We start from the raw sequence: 22,764 nt of genomic DNA, 5'->3' as shown, positions 1-22,764 counted from the left end.
AGCCGTCAGGGCATAAGGTCTGGTGGTTCGTCCAGTTGTATTCAAAGTTTTATACACACACGCCGTGCTTTCGGTTTTAAACATAAGGAGGGGTCAGGCGAGGAGGATGTCTAAATAGGTAGACACCCTCGGTAGTCCCCGAGCGATGTCCATGCCCCTACCATTGCTGGGGTCAAAAACTCGGTAATGAAATTAACGCGCAAAGTAAGAAAATAGAGGTGCTTATCTTTTTGCGGCCGTTCGTTCGTCAATTTGCCTGGGCCATCCGATCGACCTAGGAGGCCTGATGGGACCTCCCACGTCGGGTCATTCCATGGTCCTGCCTAGGGAAGCGGAGAGTTGCCTACATGCGTGTGTGTCTTGGTTCTCGCGCCCGGCATGCATTAGTGGCGGGCCACTCCCATGCAACATCCTGTTTGACCAGGTGACGTCTTGTCGACCAGAGCACATCCCATCGGTCCAGGAGTGTCCCTTTGGATTCCCATCAGCATTGATCTCCCACCCACATTGAATAGGGGAAGGCAGAGAGTTTTTCATCCCAACCTTTTGCCTTTCCTCAGTTGCTACGCCTCTTCCTTAAATAGGGAGGGGGAGGGGAGTTCTCGCCCCACTCCTTCGCTTGCCTCTGAGCCACTACCTCTTCTCCTTCCTTTCCACTGAATGCGTTCATGCATCATGGCGGGTCCTAGGTGAGAGAGGGTAATGCTAGGGAGAGAAAAACTCACAGATCCACCGGTGAATCCGGAGCGCGATGTCGAGCTAGGGGTCATCCAACATAGATGAGACGGTGCAGGCCACCTTTGCTGAGAAGGGGCCACTGCTACCGAAGGAGGAGCACTGGAGGGTGCCAAGCATCATCGGCTTTGCCGTCATTCGTTGAGGCCTTTCCTCGGTGGGAGACGCCCCCCGCCCAGATGCCGTTGTCAGGGTTGTGGCTGATGATGATGGTGTAGTCCCTGGATGCCCTAGTAGAGGTGCCGTTGTTAGGGTCATGACCAATGATGATGGCGCAGTCCCTGGATGCCCTAGGGAGGGCACCACAGTCACCAATGTGGTGCTCGATGTTTGCAAAGGATGGTGCCTTTGAGGATCCCACGGAGCGGTAGGGCATCGCCGATGGAGAGCGTGGCGTGGCGATCGTAGCAGTACTCATAGCAGGGCTGGTCAGAAACTATAATCGAATAAGTTTATGGGGGAGCCCCCGAGTGAACAGTCTTTTGTATTTGTGAATACATTAGTCCTTTTCGTGATGGGATCACTTTGTAAGCAATTAATTTTGTGCAAAAAAATGCATAAGTTTTCGGCTTTTGCTACGGCAAATAGCTTTTCAGCTTCCTCTTTTTTTGTATAAGAGGTTTTGGTGCCTTCCGACCCATCCCATGGTCTAGGTCGCAAAAACTAGGAGTGCGGGTGAATCAATTCTGATCACGCTGGTGAGCAAGGAGGTCATAGCTGCTGGGGCATGGGTTTCCCGCAGCACTACCAGTTGTACTTAGAATTTGTTCCCAAAATCCTAGCCCTTAGGACTTGTTATGAGAAGAATGGAAACCTTTAGAGAATGTTTGCAAAGGTAACACAAGAAGTGTTTGTAAGATAAACATACTTGTATCACTTATATCAGCCCCCGAGTGAGGTCCGACCCCTCGCAATTTGCAGGGGGTGGATGTCACTAAAGGTCAGGGATTTCTGAAGACAAAAACTGATAAGGTAAAGTATGTGTTTATTAAGGGTAAAAACGACATAGCTGCTCAATGTTCTAGGCATTGGTGAAGACCTCGCCATCGATGGTTTTCAACTTTTAGGCACCTGGTCGGAGTACTTCTGTGATGACGTACGACCCCTCTCAGGGTGGGGAGAGCTTGTGGCGTTCTTTGTTGCTTTGTACAAGGCAGAGGACAAGGTCCCCAACATTGAAGGCTCAGTCATGCACCCTTTGGCTATGGTACCATCGCAACGCCTATTGGTACTTGGCCGAACGGAGGAGGGCGATGTTGCGGGCTTCGTCTAGTTGGTCCATGGCATCTTCATGGGATGCCTCAGCTCCCTGCTTGTCGTATGCTCTGATTCTTGGTGCTCCGTAGTCAAGGTCCGTTGAGAGGATGGCCTCAGAACCGTAGACCATGAAGAAAGGTGTGTAGCCGGTGCCCCGGTTGGGAGTTGTCCTCAGGCTCTAGAGCACCGCAGGGAGCTCGGTGACCCAGCATGTGCTGAACTTGTTCAATCAGTTGAAGATCCTGGGTTTGAGGCCCTGTAGGAGCATGCCGTTTGCGTGCTCGACCTGCCCATTCGTTCGGGGGCGCGTGACGGCAGCCCAATCGACTCGGATGTGTTGTTCACTGTAGAATCGAATGAATTTCTTGTCGGTGAATTGTGTGCCGTTATCTGTGATGATGGAGTTCGGTACTCCAAAGCGATGGATGATGTCGAGGAAGAACATCACAACTTGCTCGGACTTGATCGTGGAGATCAGCTGAGCTTCGATCCATTCTGTGAACTTGTCTATGGTGACAAGCAAGTGGGTGTAGCCCTCGGGCGCCTTTTTGAGAGGCCCAACCAGATCGAGACCCTAGACCGCGAAGTGCCATGTGATGGGGATCATCTGGAGTGCCTGGGCCAGGAGGTGAGTTTGCTGAGCATAGTACTAGCATCCTTCACATGAGCGTACGATTTACTCGGCGTCGGCTACTACAGTGGGCCAGTAGAAGCCCTGTCAGAATGCGTTCCCAACCAAGGTTCTAGGCGTGGCATGGTGACCGCAGACGCCACCGTGGATATCGCTTAGCAGAAGCTTCCCCTGTTCGACAGGAATACAGAGCTACATGATCCCGGTGTGGCTCCTTTTGTAGAGTTCAGCCTATACAAGAACGAAGGATTTGGCGTGATGTGCGAGCCATTGAGCCTCCATCTTGTCCGTTGGTAGCGTGTCATAGAGGAGGTAGTCGAGGTAGAGTGTTCTCCAATCGCCCAAAGGGTCAGGCTTTGTTGCTGGTTCCTCTTCGAGCTCCATGACACCAGGGCCAGGCAGAGCGGTCAGTTGGTCAGCCCCCAGGGCTAGATCAGATGGGCCATCGTCGATCCGTTCTGACCCTTCGTAGCGCACCAAGGGTTTGTGTTGGTCGCTGGCGAAGACGCCCATCGGCACCGGCTGTCGACTAGATGCCGCCTTCACAAGTGCGTCGGCCGCCTCATTGAGGCACCTTGGGATGTGATTGAGTTCGAGGCCATCAAACTTGTCCTCCAGCCATCGGACTTCTCGGTAGTACGTAGTTATCTTGGCGTCATGGTAGCTTGACTCCTTCATGACTTAGTTAACGACCAGCTGAGAGTCACCTCGAATGTCGAGGCATCAGATGCCCAACTCAATGGTGATGCGTAGGCCATTGATGAGTGCTTCATATTCGGCCACATTATTTGATGAGGGGAAATGTAGCCAAACCATGTACCTCATGTGGACCCCGAGGGGTGATATGAAGACCAGCCCCGCGCCGGCGCCCTTTTTCATCAACGATCCATCAAAGTACATCATCTAGTACTCTTGATCGATGACTGCCTGTGGTGTTTGGACCTCGGTCCATTCGGCGATGAAGTCAGCTAATACCTGGGATTTGATCGCCGTTTGGGAGGCATATGTGATGCCTTGATCCATCAGCTCAAGTGCCCATTTTGCAGTTCTTCCTGTGGCATCCTGGCTCTGGATGACCTCGCCGAGGGGGAACGATGTCACAATCGTCATGGGATGTGACTCGAAGTAGTGGTGCAGCTTCCTCTTGGTGATGAGGATGGTGTAAAGGAGCTTCTAGATTTGGGAGTAGAAGTTTTGGAGTCAGATAGTACCTCGCTGATGAAGTACACAGGGCACTGGACTTTGAGGGCATGCCCTTCTTCCTCCCGTTCTAGTACCAGAGCGGCGCTGACCACTTGTGTGGTGGCCGCTATGTATAGTAGGAGGGATTCTCCGTCGCTCGGAGGAACTAGGATCGAGGGCTTTGTGAGAAGTAGTTTGACCATGTCAAGTGCCTCCTAGGCCCCGGATGTCCACTTGAAGCGGTCGGCTTTCTTTAGGAGCCGATAAAGGGGGAGTCCTCATTCGCCGAGGCGCGTGATGAATCGGCTGAGGGTGGCGAGGCACCCTATGATTCACTGAACCCCCTTTATGTTCTGAATCAGGCCCATCTTTGTGATGGCTGAGATTTTCTTTGGGTTGGCTTCGATGCCACGCTCGAAGATGATGAAGCCGGGTAGCATACCCCTTGGGACCCCGAAAACACATTTCTTGGGATTGAGTTTGATGCCATTCGCCTGGAGTTTCGCAAAGGTTTGCTCAAGATCGGCAATGAGGTGGTCAGCCCGTTTGGACTTAACTACGATGTCCTCAACGTAGGCGTCAACGGTCCACCCGATGAGGTCCCTGAAACATCTAAGTATACATCGTTGTTATGTTGCCCCAGCGTTCTTTAGACCGAACATCATTGAAACATAGCCGAATGATCCGAAGGGGGTGATGAAAGATGTCACGAGTTGGTCGGACTCTTTCATCGTGATTTGATGGTAGCCGAAGTATGCATCAAGGAAGCAGAGGGTTTCGCACCTTGAGGTAGAGTCGACTATTTGGTCTATGCATGGCAAAGGAAATGGATCCTTTGGGCATGCCTTGTTGAGGCCCATATTGTCAACACACATCCTCCATTTCCCGCTCTTCTTTTGTACAAGGACAGGATTGGCTAACCACTCTAGGTGGTGTACTTCCCTGATGAATTCGGTGGCCAACAATTTTGCTATCTCCTCACCGATGGCCCTGCACTTTTCCTCATCGAAGCGGCGCAGGCGTTGCTTCACCGGCTTGGAGCCTGGATGGATTTTCAAGGTATGCTCGACAACCTCCCTCGGAATGCCTAGCATATCCGAGGGTTTCCATGCAAAGATGTCTTTGTTGTTGCGGAGGAAGTCGACGAGCGCGCTTTCCTATTTGGCGGAGAGCGTGGTACCAATGCGTACCATTTTACCCTTAGAGCTACTTGGATCTATGAGGACCTCCTTGGAGCCCTCGGCCGATTCGAATGACCTGGTCGACTTCTTTGCATCGGGTGCTCCTTCGTCGACCTCCACCTTGAGGGCGGTGAGCTCCCTGGAGGCGACGATTGCCGTGGCATGGCCATAGCACTTGACCTCGCATTTGTAGGCGCGTTGGAAGGACGTGCCGATGGTGATGACCCCACGGGGGCCTGGCATCTTCAGCTTGAGGTATGTGTAGTTAGGGATGGCCATGAACTTCGCGTAGCATGGATGTCCTAGGATGGCATGGAAGGTTCTAGGGAACCCAACCACCTCAAAGGTGAGGGTCTCAGTCCTGTAATTGAACTGATCCCCAAAGGTAACGGGCAGATCGATCTGTCCATGTGGCATGGCCTGCTTCCTAGGAATGACGCCGTGGAAAGGCGCTTGGATTGGGTGGAGGTACGTTCGGTCGATGCCCATCTCGTCGAGCGTCTTTGCGTACATGATGTTGAGGCCGCTGCCTCCATCCATCAGAACTTTGGTGAGGTGCTTTGGACCGACGATCGGGTTGACCACAAGTGGGTACCTTCCTGGGTGTGAGGGATGACATCTAGATGGTCGGTCCGATCGAAGGTTATGGCGGACTCCGACCACCGGAGAAAGGGAGGTGTGGCCGGTTGGGCCATGTAGACTTGGTGGCATGCGACCTTCTGACGATGTTTGGAGTCGTAGGCCGTTGATCCCCCGAAGATCATGAGGCAGTCATCTGGTGTTGGAAAGCCATTGTCCTTCTCCTCGGCATCGTCCGTAGCGGGGGCATGTTCCTTCCCCTACTCCCCTTTATTGGAGCCTCCGGACAAGAACTTCCACATGACGCTGTAGTCCTTGAGCGGATGCTTTATGGGGAAGGTGTGGTTTGGGCACAGCCCCTCAAGTATTTTCTCGAAGTGGTTCAGAGCGCCCTCTGTAGGCTTCTAACCACCCTTGTAGTCAGCAGCAGCCACAAGTGGGCCCTCGCACCGTTGCTTCTTATTGTTTCTTTAGGCAGAATGAGTGGAGGTGCCTTCGCTGGCACCCTCGTCCCGCCTTGCCTTGCCCTCGAGGCGATCGAAGATCACTTTGACCTCCTCTTCTCCTAAGGCATGGCTTGTGGCGATGCCCAGGAGCTCCTTGGTGGTCCGCAGGCCCTTGCGTCCTAGCGTATGAACCAAGGACTCGTAGGTTGTCCCGAACAGGAAGGCTCCTATCATGTCGACGTCGGTGATGTTAGGGAGCTCATTGCACTACCGGGAGAAGCGCCGGATGTACCCATGGAGGGTCTCACCGGTCTTCTGGCGGTAGTTCTTGAGGTCCCATGGGTTCCTAGGGCATTTGTACATGCCTTGGAAGTTTCCCACAAAGATCTCCTTCAGATCTGCCCAACTTTGGATTGCATTGGACGGCAGGTGTTCCAACCATGCCCGAGCCGAATTAGCCAAGAACAGTGGAAGGTTGCGGATAATGAAGTCATCATTATCTGCACCACCGGCTTGATAGGCAAGCCGATAGTCTTCAAGCCAAAGCCCGAGGTTTGTCTCCCTAGAGTACTTAGGGATATTAGTAGGTGGTCGATACCTTGGCAGGAACGCAGTGTTGAGGATGTGCCGGCTGAAGGCCTGAGGCCCTAGGAGGCTAGGGCTCGGGGTCTGGTCCTTGCCGCTTTCGTAGCGTTTGCCGCATCGAGGATGATAGCCATGGCGGGCTCCTTCCCTCGAGTCGCTGTAGGTATGTCTACGGGCGTCGAGGGTGCTGCGTGCATCATGGTTGTGGCCGAGACATTGATGTAACAGGATTACAGCGTGCTGCCCGCTGCCTTGCAGCGCTTGGTGGACCGATGCATCCCTAGCAGGACGTACTAAGGGCATATGCTAGCTGGTGTTGGGCTTGCGTTGCTGAGACAACGAGCTCTCCTCCTGCTGCGCTACCACACGCTCAAGTAGCGTGCGGATTTCACGGTGGACCCGACGATCCTCGGGCGTTGTGGCCTCTAGAAGGCCATGGAGCAAGGCTGTTGCGGCGGCGATGTTCTAGCTTGCCCAAGTGAAGTGGGGAAGGGTTTCATCATCGGCGATGATCCTTTGGTTTATGTCGCAGGCCACAGCACGTGTGTGCCCACCATCTCCACAGCGCCTGATCTCCTTATCAACCTCCACGTACTCCCAAACAAGCTGTTGTCCAGCTTCGTCTATTTCCCACTTTCGGGCTCTCAGCTGCTCCACCCCTATGTGAGGTGGGGCCACTATTCCCCTCTTGGTTGCGCCGCTGAGGTTGCCTGCTAGGGTAGTCTCCTCCATGGAGATGCTTTTGACGTGTCCCTCGGAGGTCTCTGCCATGAAACATTCCCAGGAGGGAAGATGGCTCCCCCTGCCAGAGTTAGAGCCAGAGTTTGACCTCGGCCCCTCCACAAGGAGGCCGTGGAGGGATTCTGTAATGCTTTCGATCATCCCTATGAACTCGTTGTTCGAGGGGGACAGGATCGTGCGCTGTGCCACAAGGTGGCTAATGGTCACCGTGGCGTTGCGGAGACCAAACGGAAATGCCATCGGGGCTCTTCGTGCGGAGTGTTCTGAAGAGAGGGTGGGGTGGCATGGGTCCTCCCTAGATGGCTGTGGTCCAAGGGAGGCAGTCGGGCTGGTGCTCAAGCCTCCTGTAGTTGAAGTTGACGGAGGGGAGAGATTGGACGGCGGCATGGGCCAGCGCCAACTCTCCTCCCAACATGACAATGAAGTCTAGGTCACCGAAACACACGTGCGCTGCCCTGGGACCCTAGCTGATTGCATGGTTAGCCATCCGAGGCCTAATTTTGAATGTGCAAAGGCCCCTACCTAGGCATGCCAACTGTCGGTGTTTCGAACAAACACCGGCTAGTAAATTTGTGATTGTTGCACGTTAGGCTTCGGATGGTGCACTAAAGGGCACAAGATTTATACTAGTTCGGGCTAAATGTCCCTACTGTCCAGTCTGCTGCTGCTCGTGTTATTAGTACCAAAAAAAGGTTCATAGTAGGGGGTACAAACGGTTGAGAGAGGGAGAGGTCCCTAGGTCTCTGATGGAATGGTCGAAAGGATGCCAAGAGCTCGGTCGCTGCTCGGCGGTATGCGTGATGTGTTGTGTATGTTGAACTGATCCATCAAAAGTTGGTCCCTTTGGTGGGGGGCCCTACCCTCCCTTTTATAGACCAAGGGGCGAGCAGGGGTTACAGATTAGAGAAAAAGGAAAATGCCGAAGGTATAGAAGGTCCTTTGAGGGAGCCAGATCTTCCCTTTTCCCTGTGCCTGCCCTGCTTAACACGATAGGCCATGTCAGAGGTGGCGTGTTCGCTAATCCTCATAGGCCATGCCCTGGCCTCATTTAGCAAGTGGGTGCATCCCATCCTATGCCAGCGTACGGTGTGGCGCACCGGAGAGCCGAGTTGTGACCCCTTGGGGAGTAATAGTGGAAGTGACCATATGTTCATCACTGTAGATGATGTGATTTCTATCTTGGACCATAATGGCTGTTGTATGCCTGTGTTAGTATCTATGCCCAAGGACTGAAGACGGTGCCTACTACACTATGGGACAAAAGTCGGTGCCTACAACACTATTCGGGCAATATTACGTCAGAAAGGACCTAAAGCACCTATCCCATCGTATCCTGATGGTACCTTCCTGCAGGCGTGCAGGGCATGGTCCTTGGTACTGTGTTTGACTCAAATGTCTAGTCGTACCCTATGCTTGTCATCATGAAGGAGCAGGGTGTAATCGTCGGGCGAGGCGGAGCCCGCCCTCGGTCGTTGAGCGAGGCAGAGCCTGCCCTCGGACGTCGGGCGAGATGGAGCCTACCCTTAGCCATTGGGCGAGGTGAAGGCTAGCCCTCAAGGGTTGGGCAGGGCGGAGCCTGCCCTTGGACATCGGGCGAGGCGGAGCCAGCCCTTAGTCATCGGGCGAGGCGAAGGCTATCCCTCGGGGGTTAGGCAGGGCGGAGCCTGCCCTCAGACATCAGGCGAGGTGGAGCCAGCCCTTAGCCATCGGGTGAGGCGGAGGCCATCCCTCGGGGGTCGGGCGAGGCGGAGCCCACCCTAGGACATCAGGCGAGACGGAGCCAGCCCTTAGTCATTGGGCAAGGCAGAGGCCAGCCCTTGGGGGTTGGGCAGAGCAAAGCCTGCCCTCGGACATCGGGCGAGGCAGAGCTAGCCCTTAGCCATCGAGCGAGGTGGAACTAGTGTTCCATCGTTCAGGCAAGAAGCGTAGTTGTGCTCTTTATCTGACTGGAAGCGTCAACATTCGATGGTCATTAGTCCCACCTTGTTGGGTAGCCCAGTATTAGGTCCCCGACACTTTGCAACATCTGAATTAAGCACTTTTCGGACACCCTCGCACTAGTGAAATGACACCATTTATATGTCTAGAAGATTTTGCAAGGACAACAAAAAGTCTCTCACTCACATCAAACATGTATATCATCCATAAGACTTCTTGAGGGGTCATCAACCTAGCATTTTACTACTTGATATCATCGATGTTACCTTCATTGTTCTCCTTGTCAGCCTCTCTCATAGACATGAACACATGGGCATGACCCTTTTAAATGTAGTTAAATTGGTTCTTTACAACCTTGATGCTCCCACATGCCTCAATATTGATGTGGCAATTGAACATGGATAGGAGATATGGGTTGTAAGGCAGAACCCATTTGTTGTCTAAGTTGTGTTTGTGAACATTTTCTTTTTGTCCAACTTCACATTGTCTATAAATTAGGTATAAATCCTTGCCCTATACAATGACCTTGTTAAAAGGTCATGGGTAATTGTTCTTGCATGAATCACCACCTTTTGTGCATGGGCAATTATGATTAAGCCCTCCGCAAGGACCTTGCATCATATGCATGGTAACCATGTTGTACAAGTTTGGGTACCTCTTCTGGTTTAGGAGCTTGGCTCATATGAGAAGATCATACTACTCTGGTCATGTGATCTTGTCCTTCCTCTGCATGATTTTCAAAAAAATATGCATGCAATAGACCGCTCTTCTAGCGAACACATATGAGATCCTTTCAATTGTGGCCGCCTACTGGTGGTGCTACATGCATAAACATGGATGGTACTACATGTATAAACACAAAAGAAAGGGTTACAACGGTAACAAACTATGTGCATAAATCTTTCCATATGACCTACCCCGGTGGTAAAATATGCTACTTAGCATACATTAACCATACACTACTAGAGACTCCCTTGCCACCAGTAGCAGCGCAACCACAACTACTTTTGGGCTTCGGCTAGGCCTGTTGAGGAAAAGCGACAGGCTGGTGTTCATAAGAAGAGGAACGAGAGTGGAGTTTGTGCCTCTGTGGAGATTAGGGTTATTTGTGCTATATATACTCGATCGGCTGCACATGGGCCTTGTCTTCGTTCACTTCTGCATGTTTGCTCGCGGTGTGCTTCCATAGCGGGGCGGGTTGGCAGGGAATGGGGACAGGGGAACAACCAACCATCCTGTCCCCAGCGATCCCCAACGGGGATAATATTTCCACCATATCATTCCCCGTGGGGAACAATTTCATCCCATCCCCGTCCCCTAATAGGGGAATTTCTCGTGAGGAATCGGGGATCGGGTCCCCGTTGCCATCTCTACTAGAGAGCCTTTGGCAAAGCATCACGGTTAATCAGGGTTTCCTGAGGCCGTTAATCCCAATAATGGAGGGAGTTTTCAGAAAACTGAAAACCCGAAAAAATCTGGTCTCACCTAATACTCAGACTCATGACCTACCACTCAGCACTAACACCATGCTACCACTACACCATACACTGACTTGTGAGCATATATAGGATTGTATCTTTTTTATATAAATATTCTGTAATCTTGTATTTGATATGTTGGCTAATAAATGAAATCAAATAAAAGTTTCAGCTACAAAGCTTTCAATCTTGTCAAGCACTACAACTTGGTATAGAATGTGTCTCTATTAAAACAAATATGTGTATTTAAAATAAATATTTGAGACACTAAAAAACTTCAAATCAGAAACTTGTTAACAACAAACATGTAGATCAGATCGGCCACTATAAGTTTGGTATTAACCATGTGAACATTCAAGGTTATTTAGGAATTCCAAATTTTGAATTTCAAACTCCATGAACTTATGATACATATACGAGACTCTAAACGACTTCAAATAAAAAACTTTTCAACTATAAAGTTGTATATTTTCTTTATAACTACAACTTTGTCATATCAAAATATGTGGTTGTTCACAAATTTCAAATTTTAAAATTCAAAATATGGGAACTTAGAATAATATTTTAGAACTATAAACAGTTTTCAATCAAGACCTTTTCAACAACAAAGTTGTAGATCATGTGCTATAATTTTGATATAAAATTTATCTTCATCTAGTTCATATAAAAGTTATGAATTATTTTTAATGCAACTATTTATAGAGACAAACATCTTGAGACATCCACCTTTGAAAATGATTCTTAGAGACACTTAGAACGGTTGCCTCTATTAATAGTGATATTCAGAAAGGCATCATAAGATGATCACCTCTGAAAATGAATTTACAGAGACAGGCATCCTAAGATGATAGCCTACGTTAATCGATGATAGGATGCCTGACTCCGTAAATGATTTTCAGATGTAGGCATTTTCCTGGAGCTCTCCTGAGCATTTATGGAGGCGGTCACTAGGTGTGCGCGTGTCTGATAATCAGAGAGAGCTTGTCTTCTAAAATCAATTTTCTAGTAGTGACACACACGTATTTGACAATTTTATGCATCCTTTTGCAGGTTTTGCAACTAGTGAGACCAAAGAGATATGTCATAAATATTTAGGTATTTATGACTTTGAAAAAAAGCATCAAAGACAATTGTTTGTTGCTGTAGTAATCCCTAATGTAGGTGAAAAAGGAAAACAAGAGGTGTACAAGAAACCAGGTGCTAAGGGGCAATATAAATGTCACTAAAAGTAAAAAAAGAATGGATTGAAAGCACAACACAATGGGAATCAGGAAATATAATGAAACTCGCAGCATTACATACGAATACTTGATCGTCATCATTACAATTAGCAATAGTGATGGACAGGCCTGGTGCCATTTCTCCTAAATACCATGCCACCGTACGTCGCATCTCTCCAACCTTCACCTATCAAATTACCCATACAACAACCACCTCACATCACCACCAGAATCTATAATTTCTTCTTCTAGTAATGTGAATTATCTGAGCGTTTGGTATGAGCACAAGGATCCCGTGCGAGCAGAATTTGTACCCAGAAATGTATATGAGCACTTGGGAAATTTTTATTCCGAATTGATGGACACACGGAGATATGACCGGATGCTAGGCTGCACTTAGCCCAAATGGTAAATCCCACCACCTCCGTTAGCTTCTGTTACCTAGCTGGCTGGCTTCCTCACCTTCGCATCGCTGCCGCCGACTGCTTCCGCTCCCACGACGCCCTACCACCTCCGCATCGCTTGCCGCCGCCTGCTTCCGCTCCCACGATGCCCTTCCCACATTGCAACGCTTCTCTCCTTCGCCATCCCAGATACGCCCTCCCTCTCTGTGTCCCCCCCTGGCCGCTGGTGGATCACCGTCGACGTGAGTTCGCGAGTGGATATAGGATGAGGACGCCGACAGGGCAAACCCCACTACCTTGGCGACTTAGATTTCTAGATAATAGAGTTGTTACCGGATACAACACAGGTTCAGGCACTTATGTGCCGATACAGACACTGGCCACTTGGCCCCACAATTCAATACAAGAATGTAAACGTAATATGACAAATGCATAAGCTATGAGGAATACGTCTTCTTCTGCAGGTCACTCCCATTAGTGATGATCGCTGGGTGTGACATCTCCCCCCTCTTGAGTTGCAGCTTGTCCCCAAGCTGGAGCGTCAGGAAAACGATGCTTGACCACATAGTAATCTTCCCAGGTAGTGATAGTGTCTAGCAGACCCACCCATGTAAGCTTTACCTGAGGCACTGCTGTATTGCCCTTCTTGACCATATGACGATCAATGATTTGCTTCAGAATTGTACCAGCTGCTTCTAGGTCTGTGAGGACAGGCAATGTGTCGTAGACAGGGAGAGAAATCTGCAGTAAATGGTTTCAATTGGGACACGTGAAAGACTAGGTGAATTAGAGAGCCTTTAGGCAACTGTAGTCGATATGCTACTACACCCACTTTTTGTAGTATGGTATATGGACCAAAGAACTTGTATACCAGCTTTGGATATGGTCTATTAGCTACAGTAGACTGAGTGTATGGCTACAACTTCAATAACACTTTATCACCAACAGAAAATTGATAGTCTTGGCACTTTTGATCAGCCACCATTTTCATTTGATTTTGTGCTCTTGCTAGATGTTGCTTCAGTGACTATAGATGGAGCTCTCTGTGTTCAATGATATCAGCCACTGTTGTAGATGTTGATGCTGGGAGAGATGGTACTGTTCCAATGCTGGGCTCATAAACATACAATGCCTTGAATGGGGAACACCCTAGTGCAGAATGCAGTGAAGAGTTGTACCAGAGCTTAGCCAAAGAAAGCCAAGATTTCCAAGCTTTAGGTGAGTCATTAACAACACAACTCAAGTACATCTCTAAGTATTGGTTGACTCACTCTGGTTGACCATTAGTTTGGGGATGATAAGCCATGCTCAACTGTAAGTTCACCTTGTAGAGTTTGAATAACTCTTTACAGAAATGACTAACAAAAATGGTGTCTCTGTATGAGACAATGGATGCTCTGGTAATCCATGTAGCTTTACCATATGATCCATGAATAGTTGAGCAATTGTTGTAGTAGTATAAGGGTGCTTGATGGGTAAGAAATGTGCATATTTTGTTAACCTGTCCACTATCACCAAGATGACAGAACAACCTTCTGATTTTGGAAGACCTTCTATAAAATCCATTGTTAAGTGTTGCCAAACCCCCTCTGCAATTGATAATGGTTGCAGGAGGCCCAAGGGATGCTAAAGTGGTGCTTTGCTTGTTGACAAATGATACACTGTTTAACAAAATTCTCCACATCTTGCTTCATACCCTTCCATGCAAAGTGTTTTTTCAGTCTGTAGTAAGTTGCAGCAATTCTAGAATGGCCACCCAGGGCACTAGAATGGCAAGTAGCTATAATCTTTGTTTGAAGAGCTAAATTACTAGAAATCCATACTTTGCCTTGATGCCATATGAGTCCTTTTCTCCAAAATGTAGCCTTGATTGTCTAGACTGGTGACTGCTAACCTTTGTAATAGTTGCTGGGCTTGGGTATCAGTTGTGTAAGAATTAAGGACCTCCTGTATCCATGCTGGTTGCACTGATGATACTGCTTGAATAGCCATCATGTGACCAACTCTGGATAGAGCATCAGCTACAATGTTATCTTTGTCTTTCTTGTATATGATTCGAAATTGTAACCCCACGAGTCTTGTCATTGCTTTTCTCTACATGTCAGAGTGCAAATTCTATTCATTGAGGTATGCCAGGGACTTGTGGTCTGTTTGGATAAAAAATTCCCCTCTCTATAGGTAATGCCTCCACCTCTCCATAGCCATGATCAAGTCTAAGAACTCCTTTTCATATATAGATAACAACTTATGCTTTTCTCCCAAAGCTTTCCTGAGGTAGGCTATGGGTTGTCCTTTCTGCATGAGAACTGCACCTATGCCATCTTGGCATGCATCAGTTTCCACAATAAAAGGTTCTTGAAAGTTGGGCAGTGCTAGGACTAGAGTTCTGGTCATTGCCACTTTGAGGTCATCAAAAGCTGATTGGGTTGTAGAATTCCAAACAAACTGCTCGAGTCTAAGTATGGCTATCAGTAGCTTAGTCATGACTCCATAGTTTCTAACAAACTTTCTGTAGTAGCCTGTTAATCCTAGAAAGGGTCTCAACTCAGTCATTGTTGTAGGCACATGCCAATTCAGCATATTGAAAGTGCAATCAAGCCCTAATTGTGGGTTTTGGTGATAATGACCATGCAATTAGAGGACTAATGAGAGTTATCGAGATGACCAGTAGGGAATCTATAATCGAGGATGTTATACAAAATAGAGCAGCTCCCAATTACAAATGTTGATGTCTTCCAATTCAAAGGAGGCTTAAATTCTATTGTATTTTGAATTTGAGTATAGGAAAAGCTGTACTATAAAGGGGGACACAATATTTAAGATAACATGTGCTACCAAGTGCTCAATCCTACACATATATCCTTAGTTTCATATATAAGACATCCAGCACTTCACTCTTACCCTTGCTGTCTTGCTTGGTGTGGCAGTGACGCACCTGGAGAGAGGCACTACCATAGAGCGACACTGTCACACTTGAGACCCTGCACTGCCATGACTTAAGTGACCGTTGGGGGCTGGGGGTATTTATACCATTTCCCTTCCTCCCCAATGTCTCTCTCTACTTCCCCAATTGGTCCGTTCGCCCAAGAATAGAAAAGTGTTCATCTCTCTCTCCTCCATTGGTGACCTTGAGCTCCCAAGCTTCTCCATTGATTTCCCCATCAATTCTTGAGAGAAAAAGGTGCTAAATTCGATTAGAGAGTAGATCCACTGATTCCTTAACTCTAAAGAGCACTTGGTTCACGTTTTGACTAGCGGTTGTGTTTGTTAGTCTTGGAGCTTGGCTCCTAGCTGGCTAGAGCGTCGCCCGTGGAGCTTGCCAACTTGTGTGGCAGCCTCAAGAGATTGGTAACTAACTCTTGAAGCTACTAAACTCACCCCTCATCTCAAGAGTTAAGTCTCTTGACTTCAGAATGAGAAAGGGTTGGAAAGGCCTAAGCCTTAGTGGCTAACCTCAATAACATGGACTTAGGCAAGACTTGGTGGTGAGTTGAACCATGGGATAAATCATTGTGTCATCTTGTGCTTGCTTTTCATTCTTGTGATTCATATTGTTGTTGAGGTGATTTCTAGGGTTCGTGGTCGATCTACTTGTGTGTGGTGTTCCTACCACTTCTTGTTGTTGATCTGTGTTCAATATACCAGCAGGGACCTCAGTAACCTCTTGGATCCAAGTTTCCTTTTTCTACAGGTGTGGCAGTGCCGCGGGTATAGAGTGGTAGTGCCACGGGTTGAATTTGACAAAAGTTCAAGTTTTGTTTTAACAGACCTATTCACCCCCCTAGGCTAACCAGAGATCCTACAAGTGGTATTAGAGCAGGTTACCTCATGTGCGCTTCACCACGTGAGGTATGGAGCCTGGAGGAGGAACTAGTGGCGTGAAGCCGGTGGATATTGATCCGGAGCAGGTTGATCTGCATGATACCGACAACAGTGAGTTGAGTGTGTTGATAGCAAGCAACACCATGCTACCACATCTTGAGGCTACCGATGCTGAAAGAGCTCTCAATGATGATGAGAGAACAAAAAGGAAGGAAGCAAGAAACCTCAAAAGAGAAGCAAGAGAGAAGAAGAAGGAGCACAATGGTTAGAAGACAAGAAGCAAAGAAAAGAAGAAAGAAAGCTCAAAAGCGAAGCAAGAAGAAAAAGGAGAGAAGCTAGGAAGAATAAGGAAGAAGAAGAGAAGGAAACAAATGCATCATCAAGTGACATATCAAGTAGTTTCAAAGATGGAGATGATGATGAGTCCTACCAAGTGTCAAAGGGGGGCAAGAAGAAGAATAAAGGAAAGGGCAAAGCTGACAACAACAAATATGCTACCGTATCCTTTAACTATTCTTCTATACCAATGACTAACCATGATTGGAGGTCTTTCATCAACGTGCCTACGGGCAAGCCACCTCATTTCGATGGGACTAACTTTGCCAAGTGGAAGCACTTGATGAGAGCCAATCTTATAGGTCTTCACCCTAGCATTTGGAAGATTGTTTGCAATGGATTTGAGCCATCGGTTGATCCTAAGAACCCAACACTAGAAGAGATGAGAATCATTCACCTCAATGGTCAAGCCACAAGTGTGTTGCTTAGTGCTTTGGATGGTGATGAGTACAATGGAGTCATTGGGATTGATAATGTGAGAAAGGCAAGAATTGATTTGTTGATGTCAAAGCTCAACCGGTTTTGTAATCTTGGATGGAGAGGGGCCACAAGAGATGTTTGATAGGTTGATGACAATGGTGGGCAAGATTAAAGGCTATGGTTGTGATGAGCTAGATGATCACAAAGTTGTCAAGATTATGTTGGAGGCTTATTCACCTAGAAATGAGACCATAGTGACTCTAATTAGAAATAAGAAGAAGTTTGAGTACTTCACACCAAATGATGTACTTGGGAGGATTTTGACCTTTGACATGCAAAGAGAAGAAGCAAATGAGAGGAAGAATCTTGGAGAATTGTGAGCAAACCTAGAAGGCATCAAGATCAAGGATGTAGCTCTCAAGGCCAACAAATCAAGCAAGCAAGGCTCTACAAGAAAGTCCTAGATCAACAAGCAAGCTTCAACTAGCAAGCCCAAAGCAATCAAGCAAGTCCAAGAAAGAGTAGAAACCACATCATCCTCAAGTGAAAGTGAAAATGATGATGATCAATATAAGAAGGTTGATGATGTTGCTCTCTTTATGAAGAGGTTTGACAAGGGGCTAAAGAAGTAAGGCTACAAGATAGTGAAGAGAAAGTTTCCAAATAAGAAAAAGAGGACAAGCTACAATTGTGGTAGCACCGATCACTTCATTGCCAAGTGTCCATATGAGATCAAGGACAACAATACAAGAAGGACAAGAAAGAGGACAAGGCCGACCATAGAAAATGCAAGAAGTACATGAGAAAGGCTCACATTGGGCATGAATGGGACTCAACTAAAGAGAGCACAAGTGAAGAGGATGAGAAGGTTACAACCATTGCTATTCACAAGTCATCCCCTACACCAAGGCTCTTTAACAACATGACCGAAGAGGACTACTACTCCCCTCACATTTGTCTCACGACAAAGGGTGATAATGTAAAACTCAAATCGAAGGACCAAATCTCCTCCACCTCCTAGTGATATCTCTAGTAGTGATATTAGTGATAGCTCTAGTGATGATGAATCTAGTGATGAAGAAATTGATCAAATAACTAAAAATTTGGATGGAAAGACCAAATTATTCATCACTAAGCTAATGGAGGATTTAGAGAGTGTCCAAGCCTGAGCAAGAATCTAGAGAAGAGACTCTTATCCAACAAGAGGATCTCTACATTGCTAGCAAAGAAGCTCTTGCATTAGAGAGAAGTGAGGTGGAATCCTTGCGCAAGGCTTTGGCCAAAGAGCAAGAGGACCATGCTATTACAAAGAAAGCAAATAATGCTCTCAAGAAAAAGTATTGTGACTTGGATAAAAAGCACAAAGAACTTGAGATGCAATATGGCATTCTTTGGGATAGCAACTCACACCCCCCTAAGGCAAAGGAAACCTCTACTCTCTCCACTAGTCAAGGTTATGGAAAATGTTATAATCTTGATTTGAATGCCTATTCCACTAACCTTGCCAATATAGAGGCTATGAGAAAGGAGATTGCAAGGCTCAATGAGATCATTGGTAAAGGGTGCATGATTGACAAGGCTCAAATCAATGGCAAAAAGGAGGAACAAAAGGGGCCACAATACAAGTAAGGAAGGCATCCCTCTATCAAGCATGGGCTTGGACACACAAAAGGAGCCACAACAAATGGAAGAAGGATAGTGAATGGCTATGAGTGTGTGCAATTTGAGAGGAGGGGTAGAATTGGTGTAGATCAACCCGTGGTAGTGCAGCGTCCTCGAGCGGTAGTGCCGTGCAGCGATAGTGCCGTGCCCCGCAAAAATGGGAAGGTTACCAATTTTGTTCTTGATCAAACTAAGCCCAAGAAGAAGGTGTTCTAGAAGAAACAAGTTTTCTAGAAGCCTAAGAAATCAATGTGGGGTACCAAGAACAAGTATGCCTATCAACCAAAGACCCATGCACCTTGACAAAGTTTAACATCATGCTTTGTTTTGAAGAACAACAGCAGTGGAAAAGTGGTTACCAAATATGTTGGAAAGGAAACCAACATATATAGGAATACTTCTATTTGGGCTCCTAAGTTTCTTGTGACTAACATGCAAGGCCCTAAGTCAAGTTGGGGACCTAAATCTAGCAACTAAACTTGTTTTGTAGGCATACTCCTCTGGTGGATCAAGTTGGGTGCTTGATAGCGGATGTACAAATCATATGACCGGAGAAAGGAGTATGTTCTCATCATATTCCCCAATGACACACTCAAAGGAAAACATTGTTTTCGGAGATAATTTAAAGGGAGATGTGATTGGTCTCGGTAAAGTTGCTTTAAGCCTTGAGCATTCAATTACAAATGTATTACATGTTGATTCGTTAAGTAACAATTTGTTGTTTGTTTCTCAATTGTGTGAGATGGGCTATAATTGTCTCTTTACGGATAAGGGTGTGGAAGTCTTTAGAAGGAAGGATTCCTCTATTGTCTTTACGGGTTGATTAAAGAACAAGCTTTACTTAGTTGATTTCAACAAAAGTAAAGCTAAGCTTGAGACTTGTTTAGTGGCAAAATCTAGCATGGGTTGGCTTTGGCATCACCGACTAGCCCATGTTGGGATGAGGAACTTGGCCAAACTTCTAAAAGATGAACACATCCTTGGACTAACAAATGTTCACTTTGAGAAAGATACGATTTGTAGCGCTTGTCAAGACAAAAAGCAAGTTGGCGTGTCTCACCCACTGAAGAGCATCATGACCACCAAGCAACCATTGGTGTTAATACATATGGATCTCTTTGGATCGGTCGCCTACCTAAGTCTCGAGGGTAACAAATATGGTCTTGTTATTGTTGATGACTATTCCCATTTCACTTGGGTATTTTTCTTGTATGACAAGTGCCAAGTTCAAGAAAAGGTGAAGATATTTGTTAGAAGAGCTCAAAAGGAGTTCAGTCTTCCCATCAAGAAAGTGTGAAGCGATAATGGGACTGAATTCAAGAATACTCTAGTTGAGGAATTTCTTAATGAAGAGGGCATCAAACATGAATTTTCATCTCCATACACCCCTCAACAAAATGGTGTAATAGAGAGTAAGAATCATACACTCATTGACATGGCAAGGACAATGCTAGATGAGTACAAGACGTCGGACCTTTTTTGGTGCAACGTCATCAACACCGCTTGCCATTCCATCAACCACCTCTACCTACACAAGAAGTTGAAGGAAACTTCATATGAGCTTCTAACCGGTAACAAGCCTAAGGTGTCTTACTTTAGAGTGTTTGGGTGCAAATGTTTCATACTTAACAAGAAACCCAAAACCTCTAAGTTTTCACCTAAAGTCGATGAAGGTTTTCTTCTTGGTTATGGATCAAATGAGTATGCCTACCATGTCTTCAACAAAATCTCTAAAGAGTTGAGATTGCGGTAGATGTGACATTTGATGAATCTAATGGCTCTCAAGTGGAGCAAGTTGATTAAAGTGTTGTAGGAAAGGAGGATCCACCATGTGAAGCAATCAAACAATTAGCTATTGGTGATATTAGACCACAAGAAGATGAAGTCACTGAAGTGGAGGTTCCTCAAGTTGCTGCCTCACCCATTTTCACTGACATACATGATGCTGAACAACAACAAACCCCTGCTGCAACACCTGCATGTGGCAGTGCCGCGCCTACACAGTCAGCAACAATGGATTTGGCTCCAGCTTGTGGACAAGACCTACAACCCATATTTGAGCAACAAGATGATGAAGGTCCAGAAGATGAACAAGAGGCCATTGAGCATCCAAGGCTAAGGCAAACAATACAATGGGATCATCCAGTTGATAACATCCTTGGAAGTCTTCGAAAGGGGGTAACAACTCATTCACATTTAGCAAACTTTTGCCAATATTACTCTGTTGTTTCCTCTTTGGAACCTCTTAAGGTAGAACAAGCACTTGGAGACTTGGATTGGGTGATAGCCATGCAAGAAGAGCTCAACAACTTCGAAAGAAACCAAGTGTGGACCTTGGTGGAATGACCCAATACCAATGTCATTGGCACCAAGTGGGTCTTCTGCAACAAGCGAGATGAGAATGGCGTGGTGACAAGGAAAAAGGCAAGATTTGTTGCTCAAGGTTTCACTCTAGTAGAGGGCTTAGACTTTGAAGAAACATATGCACCGGTGGCAAGGCTTGAAGCAATCTGAATGCTTCTAGCCTATGCTGCTCATCACAACTTCAAGCTATACCAAATAGATGTAAAGAGTGCATTTCTCAACTGGCCCTATTCAAGAACTTGTCTATGTTGAGCAACCACTAGGTTTTGAAGATCACAAGTTTCCCAACCATGTCTACAAACTAAAAAAGGTGCTCTATGGGCTTAAGCTAGCACCAAGAGCATAGTATGAATGCCTTAAGGAATTCTTGCTTAAACAAGGCTTTGAAATAGGCAAAGCCAATCCTACCCTTTTCACTCGCAAAGTTGGCAAAGATATATTTATGTGCCAAATATATGTCGATGACATAATATTTGGTAGTACTAATCATTCTTTCTATGAGGAATTTAGTAGGATTCATGACCAAGAGATTTGAGATGTCAATGATGGATGAATTAAAGTTCTTCCTTAGATTTCAAATCAAGCAAATGAAGGATTGAACTTTTATTAGCCAAATGAAGTACACCCATGATATGCTCAAGAAGTTTGAGATGGTGAATGTCAAGCCTATCAAAACTCCCATGCCAACCAATGGACATCTAGATCTCAATGATGAAGAGAAAGCCATGGATACTAAGGTATATCGCTCAATGATCGGCTCTCTACTTTATTTGTGTGCATTTATGGCCGATATTATGCTTAGTGTGTGCATGTGTGCTAGATTTCAAGCTAACCTGAAAGAGTGCCACTTAGTGGCCATTAAGAGAATCTTGAGATATTTAGTACACACTCCTAACCTTGGCTTGTGGTATCCTAAGGGCTCTAAGTTCGATCTACTTGGGTATTCAGATTCCCATTACTGCTAGTTGCAAAGTAGATCGAAAAAGCACCTCGGGGACATGTCAATTCCATGCACGATCCCTAGTGTCTTGGAGTTCTAAGAAGTAAAATTGTGTAGCCCTTTCCACCGCCGAGGCTGAGTATGTTCGCAGCCGGTGCATGTTGTGCTCAACGACTTTGGATGAGGCAAACCCTTCAAGATTTTGGATGTCGCTTCACCAAAATCCTACTCTTGTGTGACAATGAAAGTTCCATAAAGCTCGCAAACAATCCCGTAAGCCACTCAAGAACTAAACACATAGACATCTGACATCATTTCTTGAGAGACCACAAAACCAAAGGAGATATCAAAATTCATCATGTGAGCACTGAAAAGCAACTAGCCGATATTTTCACCAAGCCTCTCGATGAGTCAAGGTTTTGTGCTTTGTGTAGTGAGCTAAATATACTTGATTCTCATAATGTGGTTTGAGGTATAGCACATCTTAGATTGATGAACTAGCATGGATAGGAGAAAAGAATTGCACAGGTTTTGAATATTGTGCTTCAAAATGTTTTCTCAAAAGCTACTAGTGCATTATGATCCTTGTTTGTACTGATTATCTACTGCTGATCATAGATGGGATGAAAAGCTACTAGTGCCGCGTGTGGTAAGCAGCTAGTGTCCCACTTTGAATTCCAACTGGAATTTGGCCCACAATGGCCAGTTACCGTGGGACCCATTCTTTCTTCTCATCCCTTCTAGCCCTAGGTAACTCCCTCTCTTTCTCTTTCACCCGATGCGCCGCTCTCTCTCTCCATCGTGCATCTGCATCGCCCCATTGTCGCCGTGCCTCTATGCCAT

The 22,764-nt window shown here is 46.6% G+C and overlaps 1 protein-coding gene across 1 annotated transcript; it reads right to left on the bottom strand.

The window, feature by feature from the left end:
• Nucleotides 1-4,962: 4,962 nt before the first annotated feature.
• LOC136469885 (uncharacterized) lies at nucleotides 4,963-5,265 on the bottom strand. Its single transcript, XM_066467909.1, has one exon. It carries the CDS (start codon nucleotides 5,263-5,265, stop codon nucleotides 4,963-4,965), a length of 303 nt encoding a protein of 100 aa, XP_066324006.1.
• Nucleotides 5,266-22,764: the final 17,499 nt, after the last annotated feature.

The sequence above is a fragment of the Miscanthus floridulus genome, chromosome 8, assembly GCF_019320115.1.
Source record: "Miscanthus floridulus cultivar M001 chromosome 8, ASM1932011v1, whole genome shotgun sequence".
NCBI lineage: Eukaryota > Viridiplantae > Streptophyta > Magnoliopsida > Poales > Poaceae > Miscanthus > Miscanthus floridulus.
Note: the sequence above shows the minus strand (reverse complement) of the source record. Positions and strands in the feature narration are given on the sequence as shown.